The 12,752-nt window shown below is 42.0% G+C and overlaps 1 protein-coding gene across 1 annotated transcript in view; it reads right to left on the bottom strand.

Moving 5' to 3' along the window:
* The window catches only part of LOC125461889 (leucine-rich repeat-containing protein 27-like), a 91,007-nt gene that overhangs the window by 19,944 nt on the left and 58,311 nt on the right, over positions 1-12,752 (bottom strand). Inside the window, exons 5-6 of the mRNA XM_048551208.2 lie at positions 11,484-11,676; positions 4,722-4,865 (exon numbers count right to left, since the gene is read on the bottom strand). Of these exons, the coding sequence (XP_048407165.1) occupies positions 4,722-4,865; positions 11,484-11,676 (337 nt within the window). The remainder of the gene's footprint in view (positions 1-4,721; positions 4,866-11,483; positions 11,677-12,752) is intronic.

Here is a 12,752-nt window from a genome sequence, read left to right as displayed (position 1 = left end):
TCCAATTTGCATATGTGCAATATTTGTGGTTGGGCAACCGCACATTGGTTCTGAATCTCACATTCACACAGCCAGTCCAAATGCTTTTCAACCTGTCAACAACCAGATTACAAACTGTTTATATTACCAAGGCAGGTAATGAGCAAAATCAGAATGAAAATGCATCTTTCAACTTAACAAGGTGGGGAGGTGATGGCCTAATGGAATTATTGCTGGACTGTTAATTCAGAGACCCAGATAACATTCTGGGAGCTGGCTTCGAATCCCACCAAGGTGGATGGTGGAATTTGAATTCAATTAATATTTGGAATTAAGAATCTAATGATGACCATAAGTCGATTGTCAGGAAAAAAAAACCATCTGGCTCACTAATGTCCTTTAGGGAAGAAAAGTGCCATCCTTACCTGGTCTGAACTACATATGACTCCAGGCCTGCAGCAATGTGGTTGACTCTTAAATGCCCTCTGGGCAATTAGGGACGGGCAATAAATGCAGATCCTAACCAGAATTGTCCTCATCCCATGAATGAATAATGGAAAAAAAAATCAGTGACCATGTATGGTATGAACTATTTAAGGACTTAAAAGAAATCTTATCAAATTGTGAATATGAAAAATCAGGGTGAAGGAATGGTGGGAGAGATAGTAGGAACTGCAGATGCTGGAGAATCTGAGATAACAAGGTGTAGAGCTGGATGAACACAGCAGGCCAAGCAGCATCAGAGGAGCAGGAAAGCTGACATTTCCAGCCTGGACCCTTTTGTCATAAAAATTCATTTCCTTCTTCATTTTCTGAAGAAGTGTCCCGACCCGAAACATCAGCTTTCTTGCTCCTCTGATGCTGCTTGGTCTGCTGTGTTCATCCAGTTCTACACCTGGTTATCTATGATGGAATGATGGGGTAGGTGTGATAGGAAGATATAGAGATGTCAACCTGAGATGGGGATGAAACAGAAAAGGGAGACATAAAGCGCAGAAGGGTTATTGTGGGGATGAAAATAAGGTGCAAAAGGCTGAGCTCCTATCTGTTCTCAGATGAATATAAAAGATTCAATGGCACTACTTAAAGAACTACTACAGATTCTCTTGGTGCCCTCAACTGACATCAGTAAAATATATTATCTGGTCTGTTAAATAATTTCTGTTGCTATTGGCAATTTGTCAATGGATTTTCCTCAAGCCAGTCACTACATTTTAAAAATAATCTGGGAAGCATTTTGCAACACCCTGTGGCCGTGAAAGATTCTTTCTAAATAAGTTATATTTATGTTTTAGAGGGTTCAAATTGGAAGCATCAGGAAAGTGGCGGTGCCTCTGCTGCGAGTTAGAGTTTGGTTACTGACAGCATTCCGTCAACTGAATGTCACTGTAAAGTTCGTTTTAAAACACCTAGCTATCTGAATGAAAACTACTGACTCTTATGGAACTGAAATACAACACACAAACTTAGAAAATTTTGAGTTTGGAATTCACAGCCACCAATATAGAGAGAAAATGACATCTTTACATAGACATATTTCAATAAGGGGTAACCAAGCAATGTATTAAACTTTGGAATGTTATGGTGGTAGTATAACTATTGTGTTTTGAATTTGTTGCTTTCTAAATGGCAATCAAACAGTTCTTATTAAATAAGTTATTGCTCAGAATCAGTATCTGTGGAGAAAGAAACAGAGTGAACGTTTTGAGTCAAAACTGAAAAGTCATACTCCGGACATGAAACATTTAAGTCTATTTCTCTCCCCACAGATGACGTTGGGTCTGCTGAGTTTCTGCAGCATTTTCTGTGTCTGTTTCAGAATTTGTGTTTGCAATGTTTTGGCTTTATCTATATGAACTATTTCTGTTAGACTCTGTTCCTGATTCTCTGGGTGTTGTATAAAGGTCTATACAAACAAAATTGGTGTGAATCCAATACATTTCATCATCCTGCAACCTGCTTCTTCTGGTGACATATGTTCAATTCAACAGGCAGGAGGTTGGGATTGAAGAATGCACAAACAAAAAAAATCTGAAAACCTGAAATATGGTTTGCACTACTTGTTGCCATATCACAGATAAAATGTGGGCAGGGTGTTGAAATTGAAAGAAGCCCCAATATTTGAATCAAATTAAAAACATTATTAACATGTCACAAAAACCTTAAAATTAAAAAGTGAAAATATTTATTTTTAGCTGTATTCAAACCTACTACCTCCATATTCTAAATCAAGCAAACTGCGCAATTATGGCACGCAACTTGATTCATTCTCTTTTAATTATGCATACTATTCCAAGATAGTTCCTCTGCTTTCAACTTCCCTTAAAACAAAACTGCTAAAACAAAGCTAAAAAATAACTAAAACTTGTCTATGGTTTAAACATGAATACCACACGAGTCTTGTTGGGATACAATAGCTCAAATTTTATTTTAAGTATAAATTGCAGCAGTACACACGCAGTTAAATGTGGAAATTTGGATGGTGTGGTCCAAATTTCTTCTGCAGGCTGCATTACAAAAGTACCTCGGAGAGACTAAGCTTTAAAATCAATGTTAGGACATGGAATTGTTGTTACCCACTGGATGTTTAATAAATTCAGCAGCAAAATAGTTAAAGCTGATGGAAAATTTTAATGCTGTGATACAACCCTGAAGGATTTAATTTTACAATTTTAAAGATTGAAAAAAAATTGTGCCTTCTATCTCTTTTATTTCTCTCAATTCCATATTAACTTCTCTCTCTTTATTTAGTTGCCTGTACTCAATTTTACTTTGAATTAAACATTCTAATTCCACTTTTTAGTTCAGAATCATATGATCTTAGTAAGATTTGTGAAAGAGTTAAAATACTGTTTATCCTGTATGCTCATGCCACAAATCCTCGCGAGAGGGAACCTCTCTAAAAATGATCTCGAGCTACAGCAAGTGACCTCTGAAAAGGCCTATTATATTTCTGTGGCAGTCATCAGAGTAACAAACATGTACAATTCCTTCTTGGGCATAAGTTCTAGAGTGAAGTCACAAGCCAGGATTTGTTGACCATTGAATCCTCCCAACATCTCCCCACCATTCTCCAGAGGGAAAATAATGTCAGAGAAGAAATACTAAAAAGAACACTGACCAGAAAACACGGCCCATTATTTCTCCACTCTTCCTTCACACCCAAGACACACACACAGCCCCACGGCACCTTTCCTGCAGTGGCCGAAGGTGTAACACCTGCCCATTTACTTCTTCCCTCCCCAGTACCCAAGGGCCCAAACGGACCTTCCATGTGAAGCAGCACTTTACCTGCACTTCACACAATCTAGGATAACAAGTTGTAGAGCTGGATGAACACAGCAGGCCAAGCAGCATCATAGGAACAGGAAACCTTATATTTCAGGCCTAGACACTTCTTCGGAAAATCGAGTCTACTGCATTTGCTGCTCACAATGAGGTCTCCTCTCCACTGGGGAAACGAAGCATAGACTGGAATGACCGCTTCGCAGCAGATCTACGTTCTACCCGCAAGAAAGACGCTGAACCTCCAGTTGCCTGCCGCTTTAACACACCACCCTGCTCCCTGGCCAACAGCTCTGTCTCAGGCTTGCTGCAGTGTTCCAGTGAAACTCAGTGCAAGCTGCATGAACAACACCTCATTTTCTGCTAGGGGGCTCTGCAGCCCTCTGGACTCAATACTGAGTTGAATAATTTTAGGGCCTAAAATCTCCCACGTTCTAGCCCCCTACCTCACACACCAGGGCCAGTTATCACACAGTCTGCTATTACACGCTACCTATTACAAGTCACTAACAATCCCCATTAACAGCTAGTTGCCCTCCCAGCCAGGCCATGATCAACTCCTTTGTTTGTCCAACTTTGCTCTCTCTTTGGGCCTTATCCCCACCTATCATTTATTCCTTACCCCCTCCATCCACCCTATCTTCTGCATATAAACCAACATTTTCCAATTATCAGTTCTGAGGAAGGGTCACTGGACCTGAAACATTAACTCTGATTTTTCTTCACAGATGTTGCCAGACCGGCTCAGCTTTTTCAACAGCTTCTGCTTTTGATCCTGATTTACAGCGTCCATAGTTCTTTCAGTTTCTACTTTAACAAAGTTTGTCCTGAAATGAAATAATACATTTCCCATCCAAATTGGCTAAAATACTGACACAATCAGAGTGTCATGAAGTAGAGAAACTCCAGTGAGGTAAACAACATTATTCCAAAATAAATCATAAAATTAAATGCAATGTTTGGAGTAAATGTTGAAATTTGAAAATACTTTGTAGTAGTTAAATAAAAAGTTTAATAAATGCTGAAATTTATTTGTAAGTCATAAACTTATGAGTCTATTTATTACCAGTGTTGACATTTTCATGATAAGGCTTGGATAATTTGCTATCAGAAAATAACAAATTCTAGTTAGAGGATAGATTCACATCTGGTTAAATGATCAGTTCAAACAGACTTTATTAAATGCAAAAATGTCATTAAGTTGCATTTTATTGTAAATTGGACACAACACAAACATTTTAAGTCAAAGTTTTAATAAACTTCAAAGGCATAAATAAAATTCAAAGATTATACTCGATAAATATAATTTCACTAGAAAGTGAAATTTATTTCGGCTGCTTTGCTACAAGCACTCAGCCTTTAGTGAAAATAGCCTAACTACAGTATTATGTAGACATAATTCTAATAAAACAGACACAATTTCACTAACAAGAGCTGTAGAGAAATATTGTACTCACTTCATCCTCTGTTCTATAAACGCCTGTTTTTCTTTGTGTTCTTTCATTGCAGCTAATCTAAGTTCACGTTTTCTCTTTGACTGAATAGTCACATCATATGCTGTCAACTCGGGAAATAATATATTTAGATTAGGAGTCTTCTCCCTGAAATACATAATATAAGACCAGATATTTACATCATAAAGAGCAAACTAAATGCCAAGTAAAAATCAAAGGAACTGCCGATGCTGTAAATCAGAGCCAAAACCATAAATTGCTGGAAAACCTCAGTATCTGTGGAGAGAAATCAAAGTTAACATTTCACGTCAAGTGACCCTTCCTCAGAATGCTGAGGAAGTTCTGAGGTAGGATCTCTCGGCCTGAAACATTAACTCTGATTTCTCTCCACGGATGCTGCCAGACCTGCTGAGCTTTTCCGGCAATGTCTGTTCTTGAAACTAAACGCTAATGTTCCTTTTAAAATGTCGTTTATTAAATTGTTTTTAGTGCATGGATCCCTTCAAATTTCTTTACCCGGTTGTGCAGAACCGGTTTTGCACGGTAACATTCAGGCTACTGTGTGACTATGAATCTGGACAGATTAGCAGATTATATTCCCTCCTCAGAGAAAGCACCAGAAGAATTTGAGTCAGCATTTAGCTTCTCAAACTGTTGAACTGGATTAAAGCTGTTCTATAGCTTGACTCAATTTACCTTGGTTTCATGTTCTTGAATAACTTCGATATTAACAGTTTTGCTAGGCAATTCTGAAATTTTCATTTCACCTGGTTTCAACAGGTTTTAGAAGAAAGAGTTTTCAAATTTCTGCATTGTTTGTGCGAAATGTTTTGTGACATCGTTCCTGAATGGCCAGCATTTTTTTTACACTAATGAGCCATTGATGTAAATTTCCCCAGCAGAAGTGTTCTCTCTGTTACGCTTATTGAATCAAAAGCCTCTCAGTTTTATCATCCCTGAAATAATCGATACTTTAAGAAATACAAGTTTTGACCGGGCAACCAGTTGTTATAATTAAACCTTTTTGCACCACTTGCCCCAACGTTACTTTGCAGAATCTATTCCTCCAAGAAATTGTTCTTGAGATGCAGTACCTCAGACTTAAAAACACAAAAATATATTTTTTTCTGGATGATTACACTGAAATTCGATGAAATAATTTTAAAATGAATCAGATTATTTTAGCTGATGGCATGGATTTGTAACTTCTGGGTTGCTGAAAAGGTTCCAAATTTTAATGAATGTGCATATTGCGATAACAATGTAGCCACACTGGGTTTTAACTACAATATGATGCTTATTTTCCCCAAAGGAGCCAAACAGGCTAAATCACAAGGCAAACATAATTCTTTTGTGAAAGCAACTTAGTGGAAGGGAGGAGATGAGGACGGAAATAACATTTCTTTATATTTTCAAGTCAACCTGTCCAGAGAGGTTATTGCACACCTGTAGGGCAGATGTGACTTGATCCCAGGTCTTCTGGGCTCAGAGGCAGAGACACTATCACTGCAGCACAACAGCCCTAAAAAACAGTTCTTCTTGTTTAAAATGCAGAAGTGCTATCACACGCAACCAAATGACTTTCCCATCCCCAAGTCACCACGACTAAAAACATTTTTTTTAAATTTCCTATATCCAGAAGTGCTATCATACATAACTAAGCAACTTTCCCATCACCAAAATCAGTGTAAATCCTTTTTTGTTTTTTTTTGGTTTTTCTTTTTAAACACTAATCACCACCCATAAAACACCCATACAGCCAATTATATATTTATATGCGAAGCCCAATAAGGGCAATGCAAACCATTAAAAGCGAAGATGGGGATGGGAGAACTGGAAGGAGCTAAATTAAAATGGAGTTGGGGGAAATAAAGCAATGCCCCCATAATGCCTATCCTTCTCTAAAGGTAGAAATAACATTTTTTTTAGTTAACCTGTCTTTCCGAATCAACCTGGTCAGAGATGTTATTTCATACTTCTGAGCAGGTGGGGCTTGAATCCAAAACTTTTGGCCCAGAGGTAGGGATACTACCATTGCATTACAAAAGGCCCCCAGAAATAGCTCCTTTTCTTATTATCTTATTTTTCTAATCAACCTGGTCAGAGATATAATTACACATTTCTGGAGCAGGTGGGGCTTAAACCCAGGTCTTTTGGTCCAGAGGTAGAGGTATTACCACTGTATCAAAAGACAGGCCCAGAAATAACATTTTTATAGCTTGTAGACCATTTGATTCACGTACTAGGCAACTGATAGTCTCCTTGTTTCAGTCGCCAGATCCTGCAACCTGCTTATTTTACCGGTGTGTTGCCTCTGAAATTCTGTTCATTTTCCTTTGGAATAGATAAGCAGTTGGAAGAACAGTTACATAAGGTTTCAAGGTGTGTAAACTGGAAGAGCAGCACCTCATATTATGCCTTGGGTACCTTCAGCTCTATGGCTTAAATATGGATTTCACCAGTTTTAAAATCTCCCCACGCCCGGCCTCATCCCATGTCCAACCCTTCTTCTCATCCCCACCTCCTTGACCTGACACAACCTGTCCACCTTCTCTCCTACTTATCTGCCCCTCCCACCTCACTGACCAATCCCCATGCTTTCTCCCTGCAGTCACCCATCACCATCCCACCTACCTTCCCCAGCCTCACCCCTCCTTTCTCTATTTATTCTAAGATCCCCTGCCATTCCCCTTTCTGAGGAAGGGCCCTGACCCAAAATGTCGATTTTCTGCTCCTCTGAGACTGCGAAGAATATACTACATTTGCTGGGGCAGTGGATATATTAGCATATCTGGGCTCAAAGGTTGATTTATGAGGCAGGATTACACAAACAAGTGTGATATTTCCTGGAGATTAAAGGTTTAGAGGAATCAGGTATTGCAAAGACTGTGGGCCCTGACAAAATTCTAGCTATAGTACTGACAGCCTGTATTCCAGAACTACCCATGGCCTTAGTTAACAGGTAGATCACTGACATCTTCACAGTGTGGAAAAGTTGTCCAAGTAAGTCCAAAACACAAATAGCAGCAGAAATCCAACCCAACCAATTACCAAAGCATCAGACTATTCTTGATCATCAGCAAGGTGACTGAAGGAGTTATCAACAGTATCAATCTGCTGCTGACCTCATCAGTGCCTTAGTCCAAACATGGACGAAGAGCTGAGCTTAAGTGGTCAAGCGAAAGTGACAGCCCTGACATCCAGGCAAATTCAACTTAGCGTGACATCAAAGTGCTTCAGCAAACCTGGAATCAATGGAAATTGGAGGGGTCTGGTGAACTTTCCAGTAGTTGATGCCATATTAAGCACAAATGAAGATAGCCATACTTGTTGGAGGACAATCATTTTCAACCATGGGACATCATTGCATGATTTCCTCACAGTAATGTTCCAGGCCAAAACATCTTGAGGGGTTTCATTAATTACCTTCCTTCCATCATAATATCATAAGTCAGATGTTCACTGATGATAGCACAATGTTTGGCACCATCTGTGATTCCAGAAATACTGAAGCACTCCGTGCCCATAGACAGCGGCAGTCAGATATCATTAGTCTGAGAAGCGGCAAGTCACATTTGTGCCATACAAGTGCCAGTCAATGACCATCTCAAACAAGAACAAATTTAATCTTCTTCTCTTGACAGCCTGTTGCATTAGCATTGCTGCATTTCCCACGATGACTGGAAACAGAACTGAACCAGCCATATAAATATCGTGGCTAATTGTGACAAAAGCTGGTCAGCAACTGGGAATTCTGTGGCAAATAATTTACCTCATGATGCCCAAAGCCTGCCCACCATTTATAAGGCACAAGTTAGGAGTAATAAAACAATCTAATTATGTCTGGACAAATATAGCAACATTCCATCTGTCCAACAACACTCAAGAAGTTTAGCTCCATGCAGTACAAAGCACTTGACTTGCATCCTTCACCACCAATGCACAACACCAGTAGCACAACAGCAACTCACTCTTTTAAATCTTTCTCCTCTTACCTTAAAAATACTCCCTTGTTTTGAACTTCCAAACCTTTGCTATTCACCTTATCTATACCCCTCATGATTTTATAAATCTCTATAAGGTCACCACTCCACCTCTTATGGTCCAATGAAAAAAAGTCCCAGCCTCTCATACACATGCCACTGGGTTGATAGCCAGCAGCGTATCGGAGTATTGTGCGCATATTGCACACAATATGAATCATCTGATAGGCAGCTTATGAGTGCGGCCAACAACTTGTCTGCAGTAAAGGATCTTCATTAGAGTATCAAATTGAAGCATGACAAAAGCAGTGGAAAAAGTGAGTTGTTTCATGCAGCACTAGGCAAAAAGGGAAAGAATACAATAATCTCTCTCCTGCAGAACGGGCAGCCCTCCGCTCCCTCCGCTCCAACCCCAACCTCACCATCAAACCCGCAGACAAGGGAGACGCAGTGGTAGTATGGCGCACTGACCTCTACATCGCTGAGGCCAGACGCCAACTCTCCGACACCACCTCCTACCGCCCCCTCGATCATGACCCCACACCCGAGCACCAAACCATCATCTCCAACACCATTCATGACCTCATCACCTCAGGGGACCTCCCACCCACAGCCTCCAACCTCATCGTTCCCCAACCCCGCACGGCCCGTTTCTATCTCCTTCCCAAAATCCACAAACCTGCCTGCCCTGGTTGACCCATCGTCTCAGCCTGCTCCTGCCCCACTGAACTCATCTCCACCTATCTGGACTCCATTTTCTCCCCTTTGGTCCAGGAACTCCCAACCTACGTCCGTGACACCACCCACGCCCTCCACCTCCTCCAGGACTTCCAATTCCCTGGCCCCCAACACCTCATCTTCACCATGGACATCCAGTCCCTATACACCTGCATTCCGCATGCAGATGGCCTCAAGGCCCTCCGCTTCTTCCTGTCCCGCAGGCCCGACCAGTCCCCCTCCACCGACACCCTCATCTGCCTAGCCAAACTCGTCCTCACCCTCAACAACTTCTCTTTTGACTCCTCCCACTTCCTACAGACTAAGGGGGTGGCCATGGCACCCGCATGGGCCCCAGCTATGCCTGCCTCTTTGTAGGTTACGTGGAACAGTCCCTCTTCCGCACCTACACAGGCCCCAAACCCCACCTCTTCCTCCGGTACATTGATGACTGTATCGGCGCCGCCTCTTGCTCCCCAGAGGAGCTCGAACAGTTCATCCACTTCACCAACACCTTCCACCCCAACCTTCAGTTCACCTGGGCCATCGCCAGCACATCCCTCACCTTCCTGGACCTCTCAGTCTCCATCTCAGGCAACCAGCTTGTAACTGATGTCCATTTCAAGCCCACCGACTCCCACAGCTACCTAGAATACACCTCCTCCCACCCACCCTCCTGCAAAAATTCCATCCCCTATTCCCAATTCCTCCGCCTTCGCCGCATCTGCTCCCACGATAAGACATTCCACTCCCGCACATCCCAGATGTCCAAGTTCTTCAAGGACCGCAACTTTCCCCCAACAGTGATCGAGAACGCCCTTGACCGCGTCTCCCGTATTTCCCGCAACACATCCCTCACACCCTGCCCCCGCCACAACCGCCCAAAGAGGATCCCCCTCGTTCTCACACACCACCCCACCAACCTCCGGATACAACGCAGCATCCTCCGACACTTCTGCCATCTACAATCCGACCCCACCACCCAAGACATTTTTCCATCCCCTCCCCTGTCTGCTTTCCAGAGAGACCACTCTCTCCGTGACTCCCTTGTTCGCTCCACACTGCCCTCCAACCCCACCACACCCGGCACCTTCCCCTGCAACTGCAGGAAATGCTACACTTGCCCCCACACTTCCTCCCTCACCCCTATCCCAGGCCACAAGATGACATTCCACATTAAGCAGAGGTTCACCTGCACATCTGCCAATGTGGTATACTGCATCCACTGTACCCGGTGTGGCTTCCTCTACATTGGGGAAACCAAGCGGAGGCTTGGGGACCGCTTTGCAGAACACCTCCGCTCAGTTCGCAACAAACAACTGCACCTCCCAGTCGCAAACCATTTCCACTCCCCTTCCCATTCTTTAGATGACATGTCCATCATGGGCCTCCTGCACTGCCACAATGATGCCACCCGAAGGTTGCAGGAACAGCAACTCATATTCCGCCTGGGAACCCTGCAGCCTAATGGTATCAATGTGGACTTCACCAGTTTCAAAATCTCCCCTTCCCCCACCGCATCCCTAAACCAGCCCAGTTCGTTCCCTCCCCCCACTGCACCACACAACCAGTCCAGCTCTTCCCCTCTACCCACTGCATCCCAAAACCAGTCCAACCTGTCTCTGCCTCCCTAACCTGTTCTTCCTCTCACCCATCCCTTCCTCCCACCCCAAGCCGCACCCCCATCTACCTACTAACCTCATCCCACCTCCTTGACCTGTCCGTCTTCCCTGGACTGACCTATCCCCTCCCTACCTCCCCACCTATACTCTCTCCACCTATCTTCTTTTCTCTCCATCTTCGGTCCGCCTCCCCCTCTCTCCCTATTTATTCCAGAACCCTCACCCCATCCCCCTCTCTGATGAAGGGCCTAGGCCCGAAACGTCAGCTTTTGTGCTCCTGAGATGCTGCTTGGCCTGCTGTGTTCATCCAGCCTCACATTTTATTATCTTGGACACTCCAGCATCTGCAGTTCCCATTATCTCAGAATACAATAATTGTTCTTCCACTGGGTCTAGCTATCCAGCGAAGTATGTAATTCAGTTATATTCAAGTTTTCATTTACCTGGGAATATTAGATATGCTCGATAGGAACCCTGCACCCCAGACCTTCTTAGACTGAGAAGAATCTTCCTTTTTCTCTTCTTGCAATAATTTCTGCTTCAGTGTTTTGAACCTTTGCTGCTCTTTCTCATCAGAGAAACTTAAACTTGATCCTGTTCGGACATTCAATTGTAGTTTTTCAATTAATGGCATTTCTAAAAAGAAAATCAAAGGGCAAGTCACTAAAATGTGATGTGTCAAGTTAAAGGATATAGGTAACATGCAAATATGGATCCTACCTCTCTGGAGACTGAAGATAAACAGCATATGGAACCTCATGGAAATAGTATCATTGCAGAACCATTTCAGATATCACATTTACTACTTAAACAGCACTCACCCACATTCTTTTAACAAAGGAGATGTCTCAAACGTATTGTGTATGCATATACTAACACACAACAGTTTTGTTTACTTAATAGTCTAACTCTGTCTTGACTGAGATTTCTAAACAGTAATTAACAGAGGGAAATTAGTTTTCCACAGAAAGGAAGAGAACATTTAAGTCAAAAAATTACTCCCAGTCACACACGTGCAGCTTCCAGCACCCACTTACAAAGCAATTTCACTTGATAGACTGCACTGTAATTTTGTTTAATGTTATTTTTAAGACTTCAATCTTAGATGTATAATAATGGAGATTTAAAAAGAGAAAAAAAGCCATTGGGCCCATTACATTTGTGCTGGCCTAAAAAAAGCTATCCAATCTTGAGCGACTTTGCAGTACTTGATCCTAAGCCTTAGGAGTTACAGCATTCCAAATGCAAGACCAAACAGCTTTTAAATGCAATGAGAGCTTCTCCTTCTACTCAATGGTTAGATGCTGAATTCCTGACACCCACCACATCCTTAGGGAAAAACATTCATCTCAACATCCCTCTAAGTCTTCTACCAACTGCTTTAAATTTATGCTTCCTATTTATTAATCTCTCTGCTATGTGGAATAGGTCATTCTGATCCACTTTTTCTAGGGTCCTCATTGGTTTATGCATATCAATTAAAACCACCACCTCAACTGTCTAATCTTTTATCATAGCTAAAATAATCTGTTCCTGACGATGTTCTCATAAATCTTTTCTAGTCACATCATAATTTTGCTTAAATGTGGTGATCTGAACAGAATGTAGTATATAACAATAACAATTATTTTATGTAGATTGAGCACACCCTCCCTCTTCTTATTTTCAATGCCTTGGCTAATGAAGTGTACATTGTGCTTTCTAAGCCATCT

Source organism: Stegostoma tigrinum, chromosome 20 (genome assembly GCF_030684315.1).
Source record: "Stegostoma tigrinum isolate sSteTig4 chromosome 20, sSteTig4.hap1, whole genome shotgun sequence".
NCBI classification, from domain to species: domain Eukaryota; kingdom Metazoa; phylum Chordata; class Chondrichthyes; order Orectolobiformes; family Stegostomatidae; genus Stegostoma; species Stegostoma tigrinum.
This window is presented reverse-complemented; position numbering and strand designations above follow the sequence as displayed.